Source organism: Prinia subflava, chromosome 3 (assembly GCF_021018805.1).
Source record: "Prinia subflava isolate CZ2003 ecotype Zambia chromosome 3, Cam_Psub_1.2, whole genome shotgun sequence".
NCBI classification, from domain to species: domain Eukaryota; kingdom Metazoa; phylum Chordata; class Aves; order Passeriformes; family Cisticolidae; genus Prinia; species Prinia subflava.
In genome coordinates, this window is record NC_086249.1 from 1,484,814 (window position 1) to 1,511,046 (window position 26,233).

At 37.0% G+C, this 26,233-nt stretch overlaps 1 protein-coding gene across 12 annotated transcripts in view; it reads right to left on the reverse strand.

Moving 5' to 3' along the window:
* ABI3BP (ABI family member 3 binding protein) overlaps nt 1-26,233 on the reverse strand; it is a 155,145-nt gene that overhangs the window by 16,418 nt on the left and 112,494 nt on the right. For 11 of the 12 annotated variants that reach the window (XM_063393737.1, XM_063393739.1, XM_063393731.1 and 8 more), the window contains 13 exons: nt 25,797-25,871; nt 25,088-25,162; nt 24,532-24,606; nt 22,866-22,940; nt 22,316-22,390; nt 21,110-21,175; nt 20,724-20,798; nt 15,401-15,496; nt 12,241-12,351; nt 9,400-9,483; nt 7,923-7,991; nt 7,014-7,226; nt 5,453-5,561 (listed from right to left, as the gene is read on the reverse strand). In XM_063393737.1, coding sequence (XP_063249807.1) covers nt 5,453-5,561; nt 7,014-7,226; nt 7,923-7,991; nt 9,400-9,483; nt 12,241-12,351; nt 15,401-15,496; nt 20,724-20,798; nt 21,110-21,175; nt 22,316-22,390; nt 22,866-22,940; nt 24,532-24,606; nt 25,088-25,162; nt 25,797-25,871 — 1,198 coding nt within the window. The remainder of the gene's footprint in view (nt 1-5,452; nt 5,562-7,013; nt 7,227-7,922; nt 7,992-9,399; nt 9,484-12,240; nt 12,352-15,400; nt 15,497-20,723; nt 20,799-21,109; nt 21,176-22,315; nt 22,391-22,865; nt 22,941-24,531; nt 24,607-25,087; nt 25,163-25,796; nt 25,872-26,233) is intronic. The other variant, XM_063393734.1, reaches the window with a different exon arrangement.

Genomic DNA, 26,233 nt, shown 5'->3' on the forward strand with positions numbered 1-26,233 from the left:
CCACCAGAATGAAAGAGAAAATGTACACTGACTAAAAGAGAAAAGGTTCCAAGATAGAGCAGGGATACAGAAATAAGAACTACATATTTTGGCAGAGAAATCAGCAGAAATAACAAAAAATCTCATTGGAAAAAAAAAACCCCAAACAACATCTGCATTTAATATTTTAGGCTAGGAAAGTCCATGAAAAAACTACAGGTCAGTGAAACCAATTTTTTTTCCAAAGAGAATATGCAAAGGAACACCATTATTACTACACAAGAAATGGAATTAAGACAACAAAAACTACAGCAAGCCCATTTCTCTGTCAAGCCTCTCAATGTTTATTGCAGACAAACAGCTCAAGGAAAAAAATACTGAAAATTGTGGATAATAACCATATCTTGACTCACACATGGGAGGTCTTGCTTGACTATTAACATAGAAGTTATTGCAATGCTTTCTTATGAAGTGAAGTTTTAATGTAAAACAAAGAAAGAGCCGAGTCCTGGTACTCTGGAGCCAGTGGTACTCCCGTTGGGAGTTCCAATGTGAGCAGCCTTTTAAGGGAACTCAGAAACAGGAGACCTGTATGCAAACTTAGATGGAATAATGCAGGTCTCATTCCTCAAATGGCTGCTTGGAAGTTGGTCTGGAACTACTTTGACCAAAACGATCAGTCTTGCAGTTTGACTCTTTTCCAAGTGGAATAAACACTGCATTTCTCACTATAAGAATCCCAGAATTTCCAAGTGGAGGATGAAAAATTGTTAGTTCATATTAGTGCATTTGTTTCTTTCATTTTTCTTTGCTAAGATAGAAATGATATTTGCATTAACACACTAAACCACCTCAGCCTGCATTAAAAAAATTGGAGGAAATTGAAATCAACAGGACCAGAAACTGCCCCTAAGGTCCAGTCTTACAATGTGTTGTAAGGCACCTATGGAGGTAACCTGATCCAGGCCCCTTTTCATCACAGGGCTGACTTAGCTGCTTTGAGCTCAGGCTTCAAGAACAGTAGTGACAGACACTCATTCTTTGAACAACAGAGTAAAAACTGAGTAGCTCACTACTCTGTTCAGACTAACCAGGAGAAAGAGGAATAAATGAAATTTAGGTGTCACAATCTTTTCACTAACAGAAGAATAAAGACTGCAGGAATTTTGCTGTGTGCTTTAGTGTGGTACTGAACAGGGGGTTGAGTGAAATGTGACCTGGACCTACTCTAAAGTTCTTGGAAATAATATAAAGGGTAACAAAAACTAACTACAATACAAAGTCATAATCAGCACTGTGTATATGTGAATATTAGATCACAGAAGCAGATCTGTAAGAGAAATTTTTAAACTGAAGGCATTCATGAAACAAGAGGAAGTCTTCTCCAGGCACCAGTTATATCCAATTAACTATCTGTATAAGGAAGATGTAGATCATTATCTAGCTCACATAGCATAACAACACTACATGCTTTGAGATATTTCAGGTAAAGGTTACAATCAGAAGCAAATCTGATGAAATTAAACAAAAGTTCTAGACTGAAACCAAATAGCACCTTACTGCCAGCAAGAGAAAGCAATTTCAAGGATTCTGACCAACCAAATAATGGGTATCAAGATTTGAACATTCCAGGTTATTTAAATTATCAGAAATCTCCTAAGATTTGAAATCCTGCAATCACCATATTTGACAATTCTCTAGGTGAAAAAGAGGATAAAATATTTGTCCTATAAGGAAAAAATCCTTTAAATGAATGTGTGGTTGCCAGCTATGAGGCATGCCTTACTGTGGGAAAATGGCACGGGTATGATATGTCTTTCCTTGGGCAAAAGACATATGGATCTCAACATTCCAATAAAATCACGTTGTACGGGAGCCTCTAAAACACTCTTTTTAAAAGGAAAAAACCCCCCAAAATCAGTTGCGTTAGAAAGCAGCTGACTGTGCCCCACATTTGTTTAAAGGATGACCTCACAGTCAGAAGTTTTTCAAATCTGTTTCATCTTTCATGTCAGAGTATCAGACTTGCAGTCAAGTCACCAGGAACACACAAAGCTGGCATATTTAAGACAGAAAAGTAACAAACCTCCATAATATATACAACTTTACTTGTTTAAAAGTAACCTTCACAAGTGGTGGTATGCCTGTGAAAGTCCATTTTCATTTCCATCTCCATATTATCACAGTATGAGTCTGCTAAAACCAAATACTTAACTGTACCCAAAGTCAAAACTCTTTTTTCAGCCAGTGCAATTTTTCTGTATCTGGTCACTCTTCAGACAGCTAAATGGACACACAGAATACTGCATGATAACCCTCATCCCATTTAACTTCTGTGTTTGTCCTTACTGACAGCTGCAGTTGCACATGCAATTTTTGATGAGCGACTGTAAATCTCGTTGTTACCTCCCTAACACTGTCCAAATTCCTGAAATATTTAAAGTCTGGCCATTAGCTCCTAATCTTTAAAAGTTGTCTTGTGCAAAGGCCAGCTCAGAGGAAGAAGAGTGTCTGCCTTGCTGCAGAGCTTCCCAGAGGTGTAGCAGCATGACCTATTTGAAGAATGCAAAACAGTAAAGCAAACAAACAGCATGACCTGGCACCCAGGTTTTCCCTACTGCTAGTTCTTCATCCTTCAAACTGAAAAGTTGTTTGTCTTGCTTCTCTCCTGCTGGTTGTGGGCAATTAACTCTTTAGCTTCTGGGCCAGCACTACCAAATCCTACCTGAACTACCTCAATGGGGCACAAGACCTTGGCCAATGTGACTGCAGACCATCTCTGCCAGGTACAGCTCCTCAGGAGTATATCTGCAGAAATGCTTGCTGCTACAGGGCCTTTCTGCTTTAAACTTACCCATGAAGGCTGAGATAGCAGATTCACAAACATTTTTATGCCTTTTTGGGAAGTCTTTGTTTAGGTCTGTCTGCTTTAGATTTGTCCTGAACTGCCTTTGGCTCTGAAAGCACTGGACCTTCAGGGCAGAAAAGGGGTTCACACAAGCCTCACTGAGGGCTTCAAGAAAGCTGGCAAAAATGGGGTCACTAATTCAGCCTGTCAGTTCCTCCAAAGTGTTCCCAGCCGGAGAGAGTCTTCCCAGTTAATCCCCCTTCTGCTACTGAGCACCTCTCTTTCCATATACATTGCTGGTACTTTTGCAAATATTGACCAATTGCAGGCGGGATTTCTATTTCTCTTCCAAGTTTCTTTTCCAGATCTACCTCTTCTACAGCTCTTCCCTTTAGGGCTAGTTCTGGAAAAATTCCCTTCCCTTCTTAATGTATTACTTGATGAATTTTCAGACATTTCAGGGACTCTGTTAATGATTTAATCCTTTAAAATTAATTTAATCCTGTATTTAATCCTTGCTCTTCCTCCCATTTTCATTCACAGTCAGTTTCATCCACAAGTCCATTTCCTTCATCTAATGAGCAGCTCCTGATAGACAGGAGATTTTTATTATGGACATGTGATGTTTTGTGGCAGAACAGATACTGCCTCCATGATGCCAGCTGTCTTAACCACTTTCTTGTTTTCCCTGAATTCAGTGTGCTAGAAAGCCTGGATTAAAGTGGTAACAGCAACTTCTTGTGCTTCTGCCAAAGCTCTCAAGGTGTCCTCAAAATTAGGGAACACACATTTTGCGTGGAATGGGAGTTGTATTGAACAGAGCCACTCTGAGGACTTTACATCCTTAAATCTAGTGAGACTTGAGGGACATGCAATTTATATCAAAGGTTTTCTATTTTGGGCAATCACCCTCTAGATCCAGAAAGGCTTTCATGTCTTTTCTTTTCAAGGCTGGGGTTGGTGAATATTAGCTGCTCCCTCCTCAGGAAAAGTTACCCCTTTATATCTTAAGCCAGCCTCCACTGGTCACTCCTGATTTCCTATCTAGCTCCTTGTAAAAAAATGCACACTTCAAAAGACAGCTGTACTCCATAGTGCCTGGTTTGCTCTTGCCTACCAAAACCTGAAAGTCTTCTCACAGGTTTGACAGAATTGCTGCTAATTAAAACCATCTTATCTGCTTCTGCATAGCTCCTGCCTTCATTATGACCTTTGCAATGGTTCTAGCTGGATCTGTGTGTCTCCACTGTGCTTCAGCAGTGTGAAAAGCTGTTCTCTTCTGATTGTGTGGACACTGCTCCCAGCAGCAAGGGTTTTTCTTTGCTTCAATGTCCTTCCACACTTGACCAAATCCATTCCATCTCTGCCACCATACGTGACAGGAGGAGTTTGAATGTGGAATGAAAGAGAATGTGCTTAATAACACAGAGCTCTTTTCAAAGACCCAACTGTATTATTTCAGAACAGAAATGAAAACATGAACAGCACAACCTGACAACTTTAACAGCACCTACTCCCCCTTACTCACTACTCCAGAAATACATTGTTTTACCATCTCTTATAAACCTTTTCAGCTGATCAAGAAAAGCAGTGCTTGGTGCCCAAGATATGTATTGCTAACATGTCCTAACTACCTCTAACATGACAGAACAACACAGCTGCAGTTCACCCTCTCACAAGCCACATGCCTTCGGGAAAGAACACAGGCATTCTTGAAGCAAAACACAGCAATTCTAGCCCGTCTTGTGAGCCCATCTTTTGAAAACTGTCAAATAAACTCTTTTTGGGTATCAATTTTCCCATGCCTTTTGTTTTTCAAATTCTCTTCCCTTGCCCTCCACTTTGTGCAATAGGTTTTCATTCCTTCTCCAATCCTAGGAGTTGGTGGTAACAACAGAAGTTGAACCAGCACCTCAGATTACACCACGCATTGCCTAAAAATAAAGGTTCAGCATGGGCTCTATGCAGAATTTTGTGCTGTGTTTCCAATTCAAGGATGATAATAATAGAAAAGGGTGGTTTATCTAAACCAGAAAAATCCATTCACCGAAGCCAAATGGATGGTCTCACAGGAAAAACCCCAAGTGTCACTCATTAACTTTCTGATGCAATTAGTAAACAATGTAACAAAAGACAAGGGGCTTTCTTCTCTGCTCTGAATTTTACCATAAGAAGAAGAGTATTTTTAAATGAGATTTGATATTTAAAGATAGATCATGCTTATTTGAGCTAGTTGCATGAGAGGCACACCATCAACTGGAATTCACTTGCTCATTTTTTATTTTCCATCTCTTTTAAGACACTGAAAGAATACGATATGTTCAGGACAAACGTGTTCTTCCTCGCCATGACAATTTTCTTACTTTTGGCAGGTAGTCTTTGTGATACAGCAGGTCACTTCTGCAGACCACAAATACTCTTGGAAATTTCTTAAAGATTCCTCACATTTTATCTGTTAACTTAAAAGAAAGCTAAACCAAATGCATTTTTTATATACATTTTTCCTATCAAAACAGGAGTAAAACTGGTCAGGTCTTATTTCCATAAATATTTCCATTTGATGTGGCAGACAGCTGAAAGTCTAAATTAGTTGGATTAACTTAGAAAATTATATTATTTAACTACCTTGTGTCAGGTTTTAGGTTTTCCACAGTAGAATGGGTTTGGTTTGTAGTGATGATTGATTTCTCCTTTTCTCCATCACTTCCATTTTTAGTTGACACAACCTCATACTCTGGAAAATTACAGTACAGAAAAGTTAGATCAAGTAACATCTCTTCCTTGAGCTTTTTAAAAACAAGCAGAGAGTGAGTGAGTATGCACTTTTACAGGAATTCAACCTTTCTGCCTTTTGCCAACCTGAAATCAATACATGATTTGGACTTTTTAATTCATTCAAGTTGGAAAGGAAAATGCAGGAAATGAATGAGCATGCAAATATGTGCATGCACACACAGGCACACACCAAGAGCTACTGAGTCCATCCAGGGCCTGCTTGTCACTCAGTGCACAAGGCAACAAACTGCCCCACATTTCTGTGGCAACACAAAGGAGCAAAGCATGAGCAAAATGGTCTTGGTTCCTGACACCTGCAGTTTTTATGAAAACAAGGAGGTGAGTGTGATCACTGTTTTGGTTGTTATTTGTCAGACCTTTCCATTATGTTGTGGTTTGGGACATACCCAATGAAACCCCTGGTACGCAGTTAAAGTCAGGCAAAGCAACCATTCAAAACCCAAAATGATGCAACAAATTATGTTTTCTGTTTCCACCTCTCTATCTGAAACAGTGCATTTATTTATAAAAAAGAGATGTGATGCCTAAATAAGATGATTGGAAAAACATACATGAACTACAAAAATAGAAAGAGACGACAGCAAAGTTGGTTTGAGCCTGTCTAAACAAGTAATGTCATACTGGTGCCAATATGAAGCAATCGCTGTTTTCAGAAAACAGGATTGAATGTCTTCTCTTGAATTCAGAATTGATTTTGATGAGTCATTAACTGAGTTGTTAGGTAACTTCAGTGCTCAATTTTTGTCAGCCAGTGTTGAGATACAGAAGAAGATGGAAGCATTAGTAATGGCCATCTTGCATATTTACCTGTGTGCTGAGTTCTGCATGACTTGCATACATTTATTCTCAGTGTAACCCCCTTCCTTTAGAAATTAAAAAAGCCCAGATTCTTTTAACAGAGAGGGCTTGTTGGCCCTCTTGCAGTGGGTACTGCAAGTATTATGCTGGCAAAGTTCTACTGAATTACTAAATAGATGTAAGCTTTGATTGTGTCTGGCCCACTGTGAAACAGCATCCTCAGGTCAAGAAAGATGCCTACATTATGTGTGTGCACCTATGTGTACTGCTGTATTCTCAGAACTTCTTGACCAGATCTTACCAGATGCTGTACAGAGAGGAGCCAGAAAATTGGAGAGGATATGGAGTCATAATTAAGTATCTTTTTGTATGATCACTGACACAAACAATCCTTTTTGTGTGAATCTTGTTATAATCTAGCAGCATTTTCTTATCCACACTGGAGGTGAGAGTAGCACAAAAAAAAAAAAGCACTGGGCTTCTTTAATCCCTGGGGATTAAAGTACTTTTAAATAGCAAGAAACTATAGTGAAAGTAAATTAATATGGAAATACTGTATTATCACACAATGGAGGAAAGAAATCAAACCAACCAGTAACAGTGTCATTGTGTGGTTCATCCCAATCCAATATGACAAAGGATGGACAGCCCTCTACAGTCACCACCGTGAGGTTGGTTGGAGGGTTTTGTGGAGGACGGGTGGGTTCTCCCTTGCTGCCAACTTCTTCTTGAGGAAAATGTTCAAGAGAGCTTGTGATGGAGCAAGGCACATCATCATCTTTCTTCATGTACTTGACATGGGGGGCTGAGAACAATAGGAAAGAGCTGTTATTCCACAAAGTGTTTTTACAAAATGGCAGTGCCGTTTCCCCTGGTGCACAACATCCATCCCAGGACATCACACAAAACTCTGTACAAGTGAAACACAAAGCTTTCAGAATAAACCCCACATATTCAATATTAAGCTGCTTGTTTTCAGTTTTGTTTGGTTTGGATTTTGTTTATGTTTTTGTTGTTGCTTTCTGGTTTCTGCTTGTTTTTTAAATTTTACTTATTGTTGTTTGACCTGGAATCTGCACTGCCTTCACCCCCTTCCCACTGGCACCACTGATAAAATGACATTCTGAAGGTATTAGCAAATGATACACACCATTTGAAAGAATTAAAGTCTGTCACAAAATAGAAAAATCCACTTTATTTCTTCTATAGCAAAATGAGACTATAACTCTACTTGCAGGTTTTGAGAGGCATGCTAATACAAAGACATCATATACACCTTGTTTCACCAGAAGGATTAGTAACTTTAGTCAGGAAAGTAAAAGTAAAATTCGGTCAAGAAAATGCTGATTTGTACTACAGCTGTTTCATCTGCCACTAAAGTAACACGGAATCAAATAAAATTTTGGCCTTTGAATAACCAAAAAAGATAATTTATTAGCAAGCAAGATAGCTCAGACTTCATATGCTCCCTGAAATACAAATACAGGTATGACTATCCTACCTTGGTACCTTGGTTTTCCTGAAGAATCTGTTTCTGATGTAGGGCTTGAGCTGAAGACAGTTGCATCAACTGTAGAAAGCACAGTTATAATTTGCAATAAATACAAAGTTTCAGTGCTAGAACTGGAGCATTTCACAGTTCCTTTGGCATTTTACATCAATATAAGAATAGATAAATGTGGAAACCTGCTGCCAGATCAGTCTCTTCATTTTAGGTACCCCATTTTTTCTGTGATGCTCTGTAAACCCTGTACTTACCTGCTAGTACAGACAGCCATAATCAAAATGACAGATTGCATGGTTGCTGCCAGATTCCGTTCATGCAATATATGTAAAACACGTTTTAGACCACTGTCCTGAATTTGCTTTAATAGAATATTTTAGTAAGGAAGTAAAAGGTCAGCCATGGAAAAAGGATCTTTTTGCACTGTGTTGGCTGTTTAGCTTGGAGCTTTTTTGGTATTCCTGGGATATATAGAACTATTACATTGGCACATGTAACTTCCCTAAAAATAACAAGGAAATAAAAAATTCTGTCTTCAGAGAGTACAACTTCCATAAAATTTGAAGGAAATTGCACTGGTGAAAAGAAATGTGCTAAAGCAGTCAGGATTCATGATACAATGTTGTATTAATTAGCCATGATGCTGAACATGATGCAAATACTACAATGGACCTCAACAGATAAAATACAATACCTTCCCAACAAGCATTTATTAATAAATCCAACATCCAGCTTGCTTTACTGAGCACTAAGGGTCACAGTGAGTCCATGATCATTGTAAGGAGACAAGAATTGAAGTATTACTATAAATCCAGTAAAATTAGAAGCAGCATCATTCATGACAGTGTACCAAGAACTGCACATTTGGGGTCAAAAACTCTAAGCACATCATCCTCCAAACCCACTACTGTATGCCACCTTGAAAAGAGCTCTGAATTTGTCATCAACTCCCTGTTTTATAAAGGGCAAATTACCCACTGACCACTATGACTGCACTACTACAATTCTTTCTATTTAAATGGTGGCAGTTTGATCAAATAAAAGAGGACATCACACCTATGTTGAGTACTATCAGTCACTGACAATATTTTGAATTTATGTCCTGGGAAAATCAAAACATCCAGGAAAAGAAGGACTTTATCTACTCTGCACAACTTTAAATGGCCACTGAACAGGATTGAAAGCCTACTAAGCATGTATGGATTTCTAGGAAGATGGAACCTCTGTCATGTTCTCATTTACCAAGATGTGTAAGAGAGGGGAGCTAGATCTCAGTCAAATCAGAAAAGTCACAAAGTGGCATAAAAGAAATCAGAATCACCACAGACAGAATATTTCTTATGGTAAATATACAATGCATCATTAAAGTTTAGGGAAGGGAAGCAAAAGAAAAATAGAAACCTTCATGTTAATTAAAAAAAACAAAAGGAAAAAAGAGAAAAGAAGAAAGCAGAACCATTTGTAATATGCTCACCATCGTACTCTGGAGTTGCAAAAGCTGTTGGTGTCTTATATAATGTTCCTGTCCTCACAGGTGGTGTTGGTCCAGCAGGCTTAGCTATAATGACAGATGGAGGGACTTGTAGCAACAAGACATTCAGCATTTGAAGGAGTCAAACAGCTTTCTGATTTTCTGAGAGAGCTCTGTTTTGTGACAACTGCTCCATATAACAAGTATTTTCATCTAAATCACAGTAATCCCTCAACTGGAATTAGGAAAGTTCTGAACTGTGCTAGTTGCAAATGTAACCTAATCCTGATACCCAGTAAGAAAATTCTTTGCCATTTTGAGGTTGTCTTGGAAAACTTTAGTTCGCTGGAATATAACCTGGTTTAATGCACAGAACCATCCTACGTAGACTGGTAAAAGGATGAAAAATGACCAGCACTGACACTGCTGTTCCTTAAAGAAAGTGCAGGTTTCTTCCTGAGTTGCAAGACACAACAGCTGAAGTCAGCAGCTGAAATTTGAATTCTTCCCTCTAATATAGGTAAAATTAATTTCTGCTCTCAATGCAGCACACACATTAGCAAGGGTGGTGCTGGAACATTTATAGTGGTAAACACCAAGTCCTTAACTGTGGTCTGCATTTCGAGTTTAACCACAGAACAGGACTGGAGCTTCCACTAAATGAAATCAACTTACACATCAAATGAAAGCAAAGAAAATGCAGCCAAGTCCAGCATTTTCAACATCTATAGCACTATATCACTCAAGAAGAAAATCTTTCGTGCTGAACTCATTTCTGTAGTAGGTTCCATAAGTCTGGACAGAAACTGACTGATAGAGGCAATATTATCACCTATAAATAAACAGCTATTTTTAAAAAGTATTTTAGATTATGTGACATTGCTTTTATTCTTCAGCTGTTACCACCTAGTAAAGAAAACAGGTTTCTAAGAGGCAAACAATCCATGGTAAAGGTCTTGATTTCTTGCATAAAAGCTGTAAAAGACAAGAATTAAATTCACAAAACATGCAGATAGTCCCAGAGACCCATGATATGACAGTGACATCTCAACCCTGAAGAGTCAAGAACTATATAATGCAGTTGCATCCCCATCATATATGATACAGAACACGGCAGCTGAAGGCAGAATTCTGGTGAGCTAAGTTCAAGACAACAAAATCCCTACTTTCCACTAATTTTCTTAATAAAGTGGAACTCTGAAAGATTCTCACTAGACCTCAGTTTCACAAAGTTTCTGGAACTCTCATTGCCATCTTTTTTCCCATTCAGGAGACTTTTAATGCCTGCATAGAAACCTTTCCATAATATCCACAGGATGAGTTAGAAAGATGCAAGCAAGGAATTAATCACAATGTTAATGAGAAAGAGGACAGAATTCTGACAGGGAAAATCCAAGAAGGACATTGAGGCAAATTTTTCCTGTTAATACAGTGGAACTGTTTCTCCAGGGAACCAGAAGGAACAAAATTACAATGTTTAAGCTGGATAAAACACTAGGAAACACAGAAGAAAGAAAATCTACCGTCTCCACAAGGAAGAACCAGATCATTTAACCAATTTGTTCCATCTTGAAAGCCTAGGAAGGTATGGCAAATGCTGACTGCCACATAACCTGGCCTCCACTGCAAGGAAAAAGGGTGAAATTTCAAAACACTGGTAAATTAATCAGACACTTAGTGGAGAAAATTAGTATAGACCCCAATACAAGCAAGAGAAATATATCAGGTCTAAGACCAATGATGTCTTCTGTTTTCTTGGAACTATTACTAAGAGAACACCACCCATCAACAAGTTCAGACACCGTGTTTCAGTCTTGGCTCTGCTGATGAATAAATATATAGGTTGTCTCATCCAGGTTGGAGATTCTTGCTACTCATCTGCCACACAAAATACTAAAGTATTATTAAGATCTTTAGTACCTTAATAATACACAAAGTCCCAGATGAAATAAACAAAAAATCCCAAACAAACCACAATAGGAAATCCAGTAGAGCTGTATATTCGTATATAACTGTATATTCTTATATATAAAGAAGACACATATATATATATATATATATATATATATATACACACACATATTTCCAAGGAAATACAGAGATCAATATGAAGAGGAAAGAAGCTGTCATGATGTTAAGCTGAAGGAAATGACAGTTTCTGACTAATTGGAATAATGTTAGCCTAAGGATTGTTATATAGAATCCACTGACAAAACATCCATGTGGATACTGAATACTCTCTTCAGCATAAACTTAAAATAAAATAGGAAAGGTGAAAGTTTCTATGTCCTCTTAAACCAATATTGAGATGCCAGAATACTTTAGCACAATGATCAAGCTGAACTGTGCTCATGAAACCACTCAGCTTGCTCTACCTCCCAGTGCAGTTAGTTGTCTGGGTGGTTATTAGCTCATTTTTTGTAACACTTAATGGATGTACCACACAAATGTGAGGAATTCTGTACCAAATATTCAGTTAGGTCTATGCATTGAAGCACAATAGTCAACATCTCCCATCCAACAGGCACATTAAATAACAAAAAATGATATTAGTAAACATGAAATATTCTTAAGGTTGGTACTCTTAAAGGATGACTTTGAGTGTGCTATTTTTCCTTTCAGCTCCCTTACCTAGGTACGATTTCAATATATCTAGGTTAGGGGAAGAAAAGTAAACAGGGTTTTTGCAAGAAGACAAAAGACACAAGGTCTGTGTGTTCTAAAAACCTAGTTTCTGTAGAAATCACAGATCAAAGAAATCTATGCTGTAGAATTCTCCTCTACCCTGCTAGCCAGTATTATCTCACACTCAATAAAATATTTATGCTGCAAAGGCTGAAATACCTGGGCTCCCCGGTTTACCAGTCACAGTGTTAGGAGGCAAAGGTTTTCTTCTCATCTGTGTAGGCCTGGCAGGAGGTACAGGAGGGTGCTGGGGGCCAGGTGATGTAGTCACTGAATGACGTTACAAGACAGCATTATTAATAATTTAACCTCAAATTTCATAAATCAGAAATGCACTAGAAGTTATATTCTGACTTCTCAGGCACTGTTTCATGTCTGATTTAATATCAAAAGTGGAGAGGTGAGGTTAGGAGCTGATCTGAGTTGTATTTTCAACCCTGAGAACTGTGTGCCATGAAGTTTTAAACAACGTTTACATTGAAAAAATTTAGCTCCTTTGGGATTTTGTACAAGTATTCGAGTGATTCATTTTCTGTGTAGTTGCTCATTTTTATCAACAGTAATTTTTTGGCATTCAAATGAATACATCTTCACACAACAAACACCACCTCAGTGTGCTGGGAAACATCTTCAGTATTCTACTCACAAAATTTCTGACCTCTTGTACTTTCTGACTAAGACAACTGGCCACCCTCAGCTTGGGGCAAAAGATGTAAGAAAATGAAATTATCATTAGGAACACTTGGCATTATAATGGCATTATTCTATGCCATTCAAAACTGAAAAAGGTACTGTCACCTCAGACACTGACATGGTTAAACACAAATGCTGTTGTAGAAATTTCTGAAGCACCCAACTTGGTTATTTCAATGTCCAGCTCCAGCCAGTACCCATTAAATTTATCTGATAATGTCCTTTGACAGTGAGGTCTCAAAGGAAAACCTAAGCCGCTAAATTCATACTTACAAATCACTTTACTGTATTTTCCAGACAAATATTTTATTTACAAAGGATTTTATTATGCAAAGGAAAGGCAAAGGAACAGATTTTTATTCCACTAGTCACCTTTGTCCTTCTTTCCTTAAGAAAATCCAGGAGATATGTGCAACACATTTATGTAACAAAAGCCTTTTTGTACCTAAAAGGAGAAAATCCTCAAGAGTAATATAATTCTCATAAGTCTGCCAATGTCAACAACCATGCAAGCTGCCTGATACTGAATTGCTGGCTCCATAGGCTACCTCAGGTCCAGTGTATCAGACCTTAGTTTACCCTATAAATAGAGAGACTGTGGGCGAGAAGGGAGAAGATCCAAAGACCCATTTAGGAGAGCTTTCTTGGAAATACTGACAATGTGCAAACAGGAATATCTCCATCTCTCTCTCTTCCCTTTTCCTTTTTGGACTCTTGTAGTCACTTTTAAAACAGTTTTATTTTGTTTAAATCCCTCACATCAAGACAGAAAATAATGCTCTATCTAATTTAGGAGGATGTAGTGGTTTGGAAAGTAACATTTGCTGGTTTCATAGTAATTTTTAATCTCCAGATGGAGTAGAAAAAGAAATGCTTAAGGCCTGAAAAAGTATAATAAATTTTTGTATATATGTCATCATACTCTAGATATTACTATATGGTAGTATTCACAATTTCTTTTTCCTCTGCCCATAATTAGAGAAGGGATTGTTCAAGATATTTATGAAGTAAAAATGTGGAAGTATTGACTTGCCAGTGGTTTCTATCTTATCTTCTGAACAGCACAACTACAACAGTTACAGGCAAACTAAAACATTGCATTCAGTGTACTGGTCACAATGAAATCTACCGTACTCTACTCTGGAAAAACAAGAATTCCTGATTTTCCCTTCTGCTAATTCCCACAATGATTTGGCTGCTAGCATTGTTCAAGGCCAGGTTGGATGGAGCTTGGACCAACCTGGTGTGATGGAAGGTGTCCCTGCCAAGGCAGGTGGGGTGGAACTGTTTGATCTTTAAAGGTTCCTTCTTACCCAAACCAGTCTATGATTCCATGAATTTTAATATACATATTAAGGCCTCATGCAGAGAGCTGAGAATGCAGTTATACAAGAAAATTGTGAAGCAGTAGTAGCTACCATACCCAATTGTCTTTTATGACTACAGTTCAGGGTATTGGCTTACCCCTCAAAGCTCTAAAAGCTTAACTTTAGACATCAGATGTCATAAAACAAGTGAAGTTGGTCTTGATGTCCTTTCAAACCTATGTGCATAAAAACCCTTCAAGTCTCTGCAAATCACAAGCTGGATTTACCTAAGAGAACACCCCTGCCTGACATTCAGCAACAAAAAGTGCAGAGAATCATCCTTCTTTTCAGTTTACACTTTGCTTTCAGCGGCTACCAATAGCACACCACTTAATCTTGGCAAAGGACAGTGGTCAGACTGAATAAACTTAAAAATGATAAAACATCAGAACCTGACCATCAAGATAGGCTCTTATCTTTGTAGAGATAAATTAGGTGCAAAGGAAATTCAACAAGGATTAGGAACAAACAGCCGTTTATAAAAGAGTGTTTTAAAATCCAGTAACATGTTCTCAGAGAAGACCCTACCTAAAAAGAACATCTGCAGCTGAGTAGTAAATCCAAGAGAAAAACAAAAAAGATTTAATTTTCAGTCAGTTTCTACGTCAGAAAAAAAACAGAGCTAAAGCAAATTCCATGCTTGGTTATGCTCATGAAACAGAAATTCTTTACACATCAGGGTATTTACCTGTTGTATGTATGTTTCAGTTAAAATATTTTGATTGTTTTGGAAATATGATTGCAAGACTTGCTGGAAGAGTAAACCTTATATGTCTTGTATTACACATGTACAAAACCCTGCAACCTGATTTACTCCACATCATTATTTTCCTTCAAGCCTAATGTTCTAGTTTTCCCAACAATCCCAATATTCAATGAAACTTCCTCATACATGGTAGTACAAGTTGGTTATGATTTTACCTTATTCAGCTTTGCTATGTGGAAAGTATTAGCATGAAAAAAACAGTGCTTATTGATTTTGTGGCTGTTAGATCATAAAGATACAACTCTGGTGGTGAAAATTTCTACCATATGTAGTGACTAAGCATATGTAAGTGACCAAGTAGTGGCTATAAATTATTCTTATTTTTATCTCTTTTTAGTAGCATCCTGAAGCCATAAGAAAATGTATTGATGAGGATGATTAAGAGTTATTTTTTCTTCTCAGTGGAGGTGCTTTGTGTGCAGAAAAGGCAGCATTTTCATTTTTAATAACAACTGTTAAAAACAGCTTTATTGTCCACTTTTATTAACCTTACCAGAAATCGGCTTTTGCCAGGTGTCAACATATTCTGGAGGTCTTTTGACACCCATGTCAATTGGTCTGGCAGTAGCCTCAGGTGTATAAAGGCCATCTGTCAAAAAAAGGATATTAAATAAGTATCTGCAGTATGGCACCAAGTCATGGAATATTTGTATGTTGAATTCTATGTTCAAACTCCAGCAAAACAAACATGTGTGGCCCTATGTTTTTACCGATAATTCAGTGATATCTGTTATCTTCTTCTTTGGGTAAGTAGAAAGTGATCACATTCTATGAAGTCTGCAGTTTAATTTCAAACACTCCTTGAGTAAAATATATTCAGAAAGAGAAAATCAATAAGATGAAGAGGCAACAGGTGAGTTAAACCAAAAATATATGTGAAAAAATGAGTGGAGAGAACATTCTGGTTTTTCAGTGTAAAGAATAAAATGTCCATTGATTCTTGGCAAAGGGCAAAGTTCTCCTTCTCCCCATAATAAGACCTCTGGTCATTCTCCATATGAAATGGTTAGAGCAATTCTGGACCAAATATATTCACCATATTTGGAGTACAGGAGACAAAGTATACACAACTTCCAGTTTGTATATAAGAGAAAGTCCTACTCAAAAGTTATATAAACACGTTTTTTAAAATGTAAGTGGCATTAAAAGATCAACATAACTCCTGGTACAGAACAACTGTTCCTCATGCTGGTATTTATAGGACAGCCAGAATATTTAATTAATATGCTTTCTCTACATAAATAAGTAAGTATATTTGCTTTATAAAGACTGTATATATAGTAAAGCTAAAAGATGCATTGCAACTTCATCATGTTTGTGGGAAAAACCCTCTGCACCCTTTCTCATGACGTATGACAAAAACCCCTAGAATTTGTCATAGTAAAAATGAAATCTCAATATTACTTTAATTATCAAATTCCAACCCTGTTCCAACATGATCTATTCATTTCAGCTAAAGATTTCATAGATGTATAATCTGGTTGTCAATTTGTTTTGGTATTTCATTGGTATTTTAATAAAAATGAAGCAGATAGTTTTTCCATTCCTTTACTGTTTGACCATTCTTGTTGCATGCTCCTTACAAATCCACAGGCCATACATAATAAATAATTTACTGAAGATTTAGGTGACAAGACTTGCAGTAAGCTGGGAACAGGATGCAGATGACCTGGTCCCTGTGTATAAAATATCAGAACACGTCATATGGTTTTATACAACTGCAATTTGTCTTCAGGTAAGTAAAATGATTAATTAGATCTTCAGCTATACAAAGCACCAGAGGGATGGTCAAGGTTTCATGTGGATAATGTTCAAGGAAGAAAAGATATGAGAAGACTAGCATCAGCCTTAAAAAATATAAAAATAATCTTGTACATCATGAGGTATAGTTAGAGCTTATTTAGTTTCTCACTCACCTTTCAGTGAATATATCAACAAAATATGGCAGCACATTGACTAATTCACACTAAATCACCCAAGTGTGTATTACAAGTCTAAATTAGTTTTGCATGTTATAGTTTCTACAGAAAAAACTATCTCTATCCTGCTCGTTAGAATCATAATGTTTTCTGAATTATATCAGTTGAGAATGAACAAAATATTTTATGTTCTAGTTGGAAGAGGTATTTTTTTTCTTTGCAGAAACTTGCACTGCTGCTCTACCATATATAAAGTAGTAATGAAAAATAAGTCAAAATTTCAAACCACAATACTTCCATGTTGACAAATTCTCCTATTTTGAGTATTCCAATACACTTTAAAGTTACATAAAAGTTCGTGTTTTCATACAGGGTACCTGCACAACCAAAGTGTGCTGTATTTGTCATAGCATTTGCCTTATTCTAGCTGATGTAACTTGCTTATTAAAAGCACTCATCAAATTCATCCAAACTTTTAACAGAACTGAGAATAGATCTATTACTTGCATATGTCTTTGTGTCCTCTTTTAATTCTATATTTTTTCCTGAAAACATTCACGGGATCTGGAATACGTTTAAACTAACCACTCTGTCTTTAATTGTAGAAATACTGTTAGAAGGATGGATCATTTTAAGGGAAATAATGGAAAAAGTGCCCTTGATAAAATAAGCTGAAATACCTTTATACTTGAGTTCCTCTGGAACTTGGCTATACACACACAGTGTAAAAAATAAGAAAATAGAGCACAAAGTTAATGGCCATTTTAATGAAAACCATGTATGCCTCCATTGAAGGGAAGGGAAATGGAAACATTGCTCAAAGTTTGTTTGCTGACATTTGTCAGGAAGCTCAGTAGATCAGGAGCAGTACTTACATGGTTAAGATTAAATTAAATTAACAAAACAACCCAGTAAGATGAGTTACATACACTAACATGAAAAGCCATCTGAATAAAATGGTATTCCAGAGAAAATGGCTAAAACATTGCAAAGAACTAAAAGGAATGCTAGTCATGAGGAAGCAATCCCTGCCTCTTTTCCACTGTCAAGTTTACCACCTGGCACTACAGCTGGCCAGGAGACTGAAAAGCCTGCCAGGAAACCAGCCACAACCCCATGTGCTGGAAAAAACAAATTCCACTGCTTATCATCTGGGCCCTGCAGCTGCCAAGCTCTCTCTGCATGGCAGTGAAACTTCTTTGCACCGAGGCTCAGGAGCCCAGTCAGGGGGGAGAAATGGAGTGCATTCAACAGCAGTGCCAGTCCAGCAAGGAATTGAAAGACCCAAACTGGTGTCCAAACAATGGAATATCCAAGGATAAGTGATGTAATGTCTAAAGGTAAGTCTGAAAACCTATTGTTACATATATATAGCATATTCCTAACAGCCCAGTTAAAAATTCTGGTCATAGATCAAAAGTTCAGGATTTTGATAAGCCAACCACAGAAAATACTGAAAAAGGAACTTTTTTACTTTGCTCAGCTGGTAAGATTTGAGGATACAGGTTATAGAGTTCTTTCCTGAGACTCTTTTGCAGACTTAGGTACTCTTTTGTAATAGCTAATCAATTGCACGTTGCCTGGGAGAGATACGGAAGATTTCTTTAATTGGTTACCTAAATTCCTTTTTATGCACATTTATTTTGTGTCTCAGACACTGGCACAATACTGTGATGTATTTGCCTTACAGAAGACTTGGGAATTCATTTACTGATCATCAAGAAAAGTACAGCTTGAAAAGTTGTGACAAGCTGCAGTCGCCTCTCAAGATGTCATAAATGTACAAAATTCATTGGTGCTTTCTCTTACAGAAAGGTGCAGACTCACAGAAAGGTGACAATGACTTGTGGCAGTGGGGCTGGAGGTACAAAGCGGTGGGCAGGAGATAAAGGCCAGATCTTCTTTGGTACTTTGGATGCAAAGTTTGACTTAAAGGGCTCACTTGGCGGGACACAAAATTGAGCTAAGAGACATCTACAGGATGAACTTAGAGGAAAAAATATACTTATGTAACTTGGCAATGGAAACCACTAGTGGAAGTATCATTTTTCAGAAGAATTCTTAAAGAAGGTACTCATTTACCAGTGAGTACACAGCATGCACAGTAAATAGTAGTTTTGGGGTGACTTTTGACACCATTTACCACAACAAAACTCTGCCTCTTCCTGGCAACAGGCACTACTAAAAAGTCATGGAAATAATAACAAATGGTGGCCACACCAAGAGGGCCACTTACAATATGATTGCTTAAAACAATACTTCAGCAACTTAAATCAGCATTCAGCACAAAAAAGTCCATGTAAAAGTTTACTACTCTTATGTTTATACTACTGATTTAGTTAGCATGTATTCATTTTTGGTGGTGTTTTTTATAACTTACCAATACCTCTGTTGAGGTTACGAATACAGGGGAGAAGAGAAAAGCTCAAGGCACTGTGTAATGCAATAGTGTGTTTGTGCATAATTTCATAATGTGATCACTCCTGGAGACCTGTGTGCATTCTCCCATTCCAGTAATCAGACTGGATTAGAAATTAGAAATTAGAAAGCTCTCTGCAAGGTGATTTCCAGCACAACAAAACCTTTTGATCCACAACTACTGAAATTGGTCATTTAATTGGCTCTAACTAGCTCTGATGTGCTGGAATTTGATAGCCTCATTTAATTTACCAGCAGGGCTATGAAAGGTCAAAGAACATGTACCTCTAATGAAGGTATTCGCTCCATATTTAATACAGAAATGTATGTCATATTCTAAACAGGTTAAATTTAATTCAATTTAAATATACCACCATCTCTTCTGAGTTTTTACCATTTCTAACAACATGGTGGGCTTGTGAAAATGTACAGGAATGAGTACCTGAAGACATTCTATGATCATCAATGGGTATTAAATTGCCAAATATTCAAGAAAGAAACATTACACAGGCAAAAATGTTTAGAATGGATGGACTATCACTCAGGCTGTCCTAATCTAGCAGGCATAGAAATAGTAACAGTAGCCAGCAATAATATGGGACAATAGCACTTTTAGTGGGTGGTTAGCCAAAAGTTTGCCTTGAATATGTATATTATTTACTTATTTATATTATTTATTATTTTAAACTTGAATTATTGATGAAGAATCCCCAAATTATATATTTAATTAACCAACGGCTGTATTAAAAAAATCCCCAATGGTATTTGTATTGATGTAATAAATTAATGCTCAATGAAATAAGAAATATGGATTCATTATGAATTAGCATTGAAAATATTATGTTGATTAGATGGAAAAATCCAGTACAACTGAAAAAGGAAAAACGATTTTTCCCCCAAACAGACCTGCACTTCTAATAAATTTTTGTGGTAAGGGATGTTTGTTATTTGCTTGTTTAAGAATATGTAAATTGAAGTTCTCACTGTTGTCTGCCATCCACCAACATGGAATTCTTTGGTGCTGAAATATCCAAGCCTGAATACTACACAGTCCAAATACTGCATGGTCTGAATGTGAGTAGGTCTGACGTGAACACACCACATGCTTAGAGAGTAACTACCAAGGTATTTGGCTTCAGGGCTTCCCTACCAAACCTCCTGACTTGGACCCAAACAAATGAGTGACCCTTTTCAGTGAAGCATTTTCCAGTAATTATTGTGGATCTAACATCTAGAAAACATTAGCCACACAATAATCAATCTGTAAATTTACACAGACAGAGTGCCAACATAATTTCATCATCACCCTCAGTAATTACACAAGATCAGTAGAAGCAATTACACATGGACTCTGAGGAATTAAATTCTGTAATAAAACACAATGAGATATTTTGCAGGGCTCAAGATGACTTGGGGATGTCACATTCCAGCCTTTTATTCATAAATTTAAAAAAAACCACCCCAAACCCAGAACTCTACCTGCTGTTGGCACAATCCACTTCGGCAGTCCAGGTGCTCTTGTTCTGGCTGGTGCTAGTGTGGTTCCAATAAAAGCTGTGTGAGAGAGTTTCAAAAGAAAAGAGAAAAAAGAAGAAAAAAGAAAAGTTCCATGAGAAAAATACCCAACAGACTTCTACGTGATGCCAAGAATTCCCCACTAGAGAAGAAGTAAGACCTGCTGTGATGACACACATAGGGTTGTTTTTTCTCTTGATTTGGAAAGGTTTTACCACCAGGCTAATTAATTAATTGAAAAATACCCACTTTTTTCCCTCCCAGCAATACTTAAAATTCCACCAAGAACAGATGAAGTTGATTAACCATTTAATATCCTCCCCATCCCGGACTGAATAAACAATTATTACCAGGTCTGGCCTGTGATTTATCCGATGGCTTTGGTCTTGCAGAAGTGAGACGAGTTTTATGAGGTGCTAAAAGAAACAAGGTCCTGTTTCAATGCTGTGTGCAACAGAACACGGACAGTGCAGTGCGATTTGCCAGACAAAAAGGTCCATGCACCAGTGTGATACAGCAAAATGGACAAATGAGAGTTCTATGAGTTCTAATCCAAAATGCATGTTGAAAATGCTAGTTTCTTTAGTGGCCAGATGACTCCATCATGCACTCTGACCAGTTACATTCATATGTAGGTTTAGGAAAAAGATGTAAAATATTTACAGCCAGTTACCCAACTGGATATGGATACAGAGTTAGCTCTGCAAGGTATCCATGGCCTTAAGACATTTAATTAGGTTCTGTAAAAAACAAACAAACAAAAAACCTCAAAATAAAACACCAAACTCAACCCCCCAAACCGAAGACTTAGATAAAACTACAAAACATTAAAATATTGCTGAGAAAACAACTGGGAGCATTCAATGCAGACATTATGCAGGGCAGCTGGAGCACAGTGTCATCAGCAAGGTTGAAATCAGAAACCCTCAACCTTTTTTTAGTGTTGCCTTTCGCTTGTAAAATGATTTTGATACTGTAGATGTTATGGGATCTGTGAAAGTCACACTGGAAGCTGAAAGCATTTGCAGTAGTGGTTATCTTGTGCCCAATTAGCAATGTCTGTATATCAGTCTTTTAGAGCTGGCTATTTGATACTCAAGACAAATAAATGTTTGACCCGTAACACTCAATCCAGCCTCTCTGAAGCATCAAAGAAAATGCTCATGCAAGGCAGAACACATTACTCATTTTTGGTGTTTAGACTGGAGAAGTTTTACAGATTTGGATTTTGTAAGGAGAAAGTTGGAACTCAGTTACATCAATGTTTGCAATAGTATATATATATATATATATATATATGAGCATCCAACACACAGCTCTAATACTGTTTAAAAACTTCATATAATCTTTCATATTTGAGGCAATACTGAGCAAATCTCATTTGCAGACCAATAAAGTGAAATATTTAATAAGGGGAAAAATAAATTTTCATATTATGTATTTGAAACAGTTTTAAAGACAATAACGAAAAGACAATTAAACATTAAACCATACTTATTTTACTAAAGATTTACATACTGTCAATACAACCACTGAAGAAAATCTTTAAAAATTACCTGTGTCGAACCAAGGAATTTCAGTTGCTTGACCAATTTTGGGCCTCAGTGAAACGTGGTATGTTTCATTGGGAACTGAAAATGGACATATCACTGCTTATCAAATGCAAGTGATTTCCTTTTAAACATAAGATGTCACAAGGGGAAAGGAAATTCAAACTGTCTGTGCAGATCATAAACAAATGAGTAAATGCTAACAATCTGGCTGGAAATCATGCTTTTATCCATGTAAAAGGCTTTTCGAGTCTGGGAAGACATACATCATTAGTAAGTCAGACAAAATCAGAAAAGATGATAAGGCAATGCCTTTTTACATGACTATTCATCATCATCCGTGTAATACTTATTTCTATAAGGAATCGCATGAAGAAGAAAAATGGCTGGAAAATTAAAACCAGCAACATTTTGTACATGCACTGGACTGCAACAAATGAACATGACAAAGCTATATTAAGGTATTTCTGTTGATTACAGTGTAGGTTCAGCCATACAGCAAAAGCAGAGAAAGTAAAGATTGATGAAAAATAAACTGATGTAATATTCTCATTACCCAAAGTTATTTTGGACTCATCAACAACATGAACTGTTACAAGGTTAATTGATCCCAGGTGTGTTGCCCTTGGAGCTATAAAAAATAAACCATTGTTCTGTGAGAAGGGAGATTAAAGAAGTCAGATTTCATGAAGGATCTGTCTTCATTGTTTCCTAAAAACCTATCTGCACATCTGCTAGGACAATTTTAACAGACATGAGACAGACACGTTCTGATTAGTCTGGATGTATTTTCACGCTGACAACCAGACAGTGCAACTATTCTGCTGGCCCCCACTAACTTCAGAACACTCGCCCTAAACCTGGAGTTCTGACAGTCTTTGGTCTTTCTCATACTTGTTGTATTTACTCACACTTCTCAAAAAATTTTCTAGAAGTTTTTAGTAAGGTATTTATTTTTCAGATCTCACTCAAATTTGAATGAATTAATTGAAAGGTCTCTAAGTTACTGGATGAAAAGGACAGACTGACAGGCAGAGGCACACACTACATGGCTCTTTTTGTTTTCAGAAATAAGGTTAAAATACGGAAGCTGGAAAATAACCTACTTATTCGCATAGAAGCAGTGGCTAAAAAGTGCCATTTATATTTAACAGTAAACATTTGTTTACAGTTTTCCTACCAGTAGCTTGTTTTGCATATAAACCATTATAATGATTTAAACTTTAAATGGCAAAAAATAAGCTTCTAAATTCTGTTTTCTAGAATTTTTTCCCTAAAACTAAATTTGTAGTGGTACCAAAAGATGACTCTTGTTAACTATGACGTGATTGGAAATATCTCTTGTTCAGCTGAGACTTAGAATCTGACTTGGCTATTGAACAGCCTTTCAAAATAAGGGATTTAGAAAAGAAATCTTTTTCCTGGACTGTTCAGTTCAATGTTCACAGTAATATATATGTACATATGGTATATAGATAGATAGAATATAGTTCTTGAATGAATAGGGTGTCTGCTTGAAATATTTTTGGCCATATAAAATGGACAAGGAGAAAGAAGTGGGGGGGGGGGAATTACTAAACTATTCATTAAGCTATTTGTCTAAGATTAAAATTTTATCAGTTCAGAGGTTAGATCAGAGAGGAGGAAAGATCAGGAGCTGCTCTTCTAAACACATAGTCTCTCCTCACCTAACTATATTTTTCTCCTGTTAGTTTCCTCCTTAGCAATTCTTGTTGAATAAGATCACCTCATGGTACAGCTGAGATATCACCACCCTTTACTGTAATTGTGCATCCCTGAATCTACCATGGTTACTGCAAAAATCACTGGCATTGAAGGCACTTCTACTCTCAGCATGTAAATATCTTGGGCTGAGACTCTGTAACCCGATTTTCAAAAGTACTTAAGAAACTGAAGCAAATATATTTAGAATAATAGAATTCCCCAAAAGAAAAGAACTTTTTGAATGTGAGCACAGAAATATATTTTTATTAAAATTAATTTAATTTCTCACAATTTTTGATGGCTACTAAACCCATCCAACTGCTTTCCATGGAAATTGATCCAATTCTTGGGCATTCACTTTGACATAATTTGTCTCAGCTGAACAACAATACAAATTTCTGTCACTTATTATGCATGACTGCAAGAATCAGTGAGAGTGGAAATATAACTAAGGCAGTGCCACAGTAACACTTCTAAAGTTACAAACTGTAAATTACCAGGTTTGGTTTGTGGTACTTCTGGCCCAACAGATGTTTTGGATTTGGAAGGAATGAGCAGTGTTTCTTTTGGAGCTGAAAGAAAAGGAAAAAGATTATTATTGTATTCTTCAGGAGTCATGATCCAATGCCATATTTAGCCCACAAAAAAATGCATGCCTCAAATGCCTGAAAAAAAGACAATAACAATTCCATGGCTTTCTGGAACCTGAAACAGAATGGCTAGCCAAAACACAGAAAAGTCCCAGCAGTGGGCTGTAGGGTAAGTTGAGTTAGTGGCTAAAATTCTTGGTCTAGAAGAAAAATTAGGCCACTGATTTTGGTTGGAGATCTGACAAATACAGACTTCTGACCAGACATAAGCTGTAGGCTATTTTTGCTTTACTTGAAAAAATAGAAATGAGAATCCTCTGTGCTAAGATACGTGCATGTGGCAGCAGAACGAAGGATAGTGGAATGTTGTTGTATAAATACCACATTAGAGAGTGTTCTCCAGAAACTTCTCCACTGAAAAATTAGAAATACCTTCATCTTAACGTTAAGGAAACTTATTTACCCATTGTTGCCCTTGAATGACCAGTGGTAGCAGAAGATTTTGTAATAATTGGTTGTGGAGTTGTCGGACGTATTGCTGTCAAGGAGAAAATGTGAAAAATCTTAGAATATTTATTTGTAATCCACACAAAGCAACATTTGCTCAAACGTGCAAAATGTCCCAAACTAAGGAGTAAGAGAACATCTGAAAATCAACTGCTGACAGATATAATTTCTCTCTATTAACTTCTGCTATAGATTTATACCAAAAATGGAAAGCCACACAGGACTCCATAACTATTTTTAAAGCTACTTTCATTTTAGTACAGCCCAAAATGTCGGTTGCTAACTGCACAAGTACATTGTAAAGGAGTTCTGATACATTTCAAGAAAAGATTACAAAAAAGTGCTCACAGAGGAGCACCCAAGTTTACCAGGACGTGACCACAGAAAACTCAGTCTGCCTAGCCACTGAAATTTGTCAATACCCACATTACTACATTTTAGTCATCTTTTGCTATGTGTAATAAACAGAGAAAACAATTACATATATTTACATATCTTGATAATATTTGTAGTGTTGTTTTGGCTCATTTTGGATTAATCATCTGAAGCGTAATGCATTTGTTTCACCACAAAACTGGCTATGAATAATCCCATTAAGAAGCACAAAACCTGAAACTTGGGGGAAAGAATAATTAAACACAAAATGAAAAGAAGGACTCCATTACCAGGTCTGGTGTATGGCACTCTTGGTCTTTCAGTTGTTTTGCGTTTGGTAGGAATGAATGGCTTTTCAGTTGGAGCTGGAATAAAAACAAACAGCACCCAGAACAATAACTGAAAAAATGCTCTGCTTTTCACAGCCCACCAGAAACATAAGGATGATCTGATCTGGAATAAGGCAAAATATGTAAGAATAAAGCTGAAATTTGGAACTCCTGCAAAGAAAGGAAAACAAGTTAAATGGCCACTTACACAAGCAGATTTCTAAAAAAAATATGTACAAATTTGTAGCTTTGCATCAAGCAGTGTAGAATATAGTCATTAACACCATCAGACTAGTATATGACAAAAACAGACAGTGGTAACCTGTGTCTTCCTCATCCGCCACACGTGAGTATCTGAGGACAGGAATTCTTTTTCAGTGGAACATTTGTGTGAAACT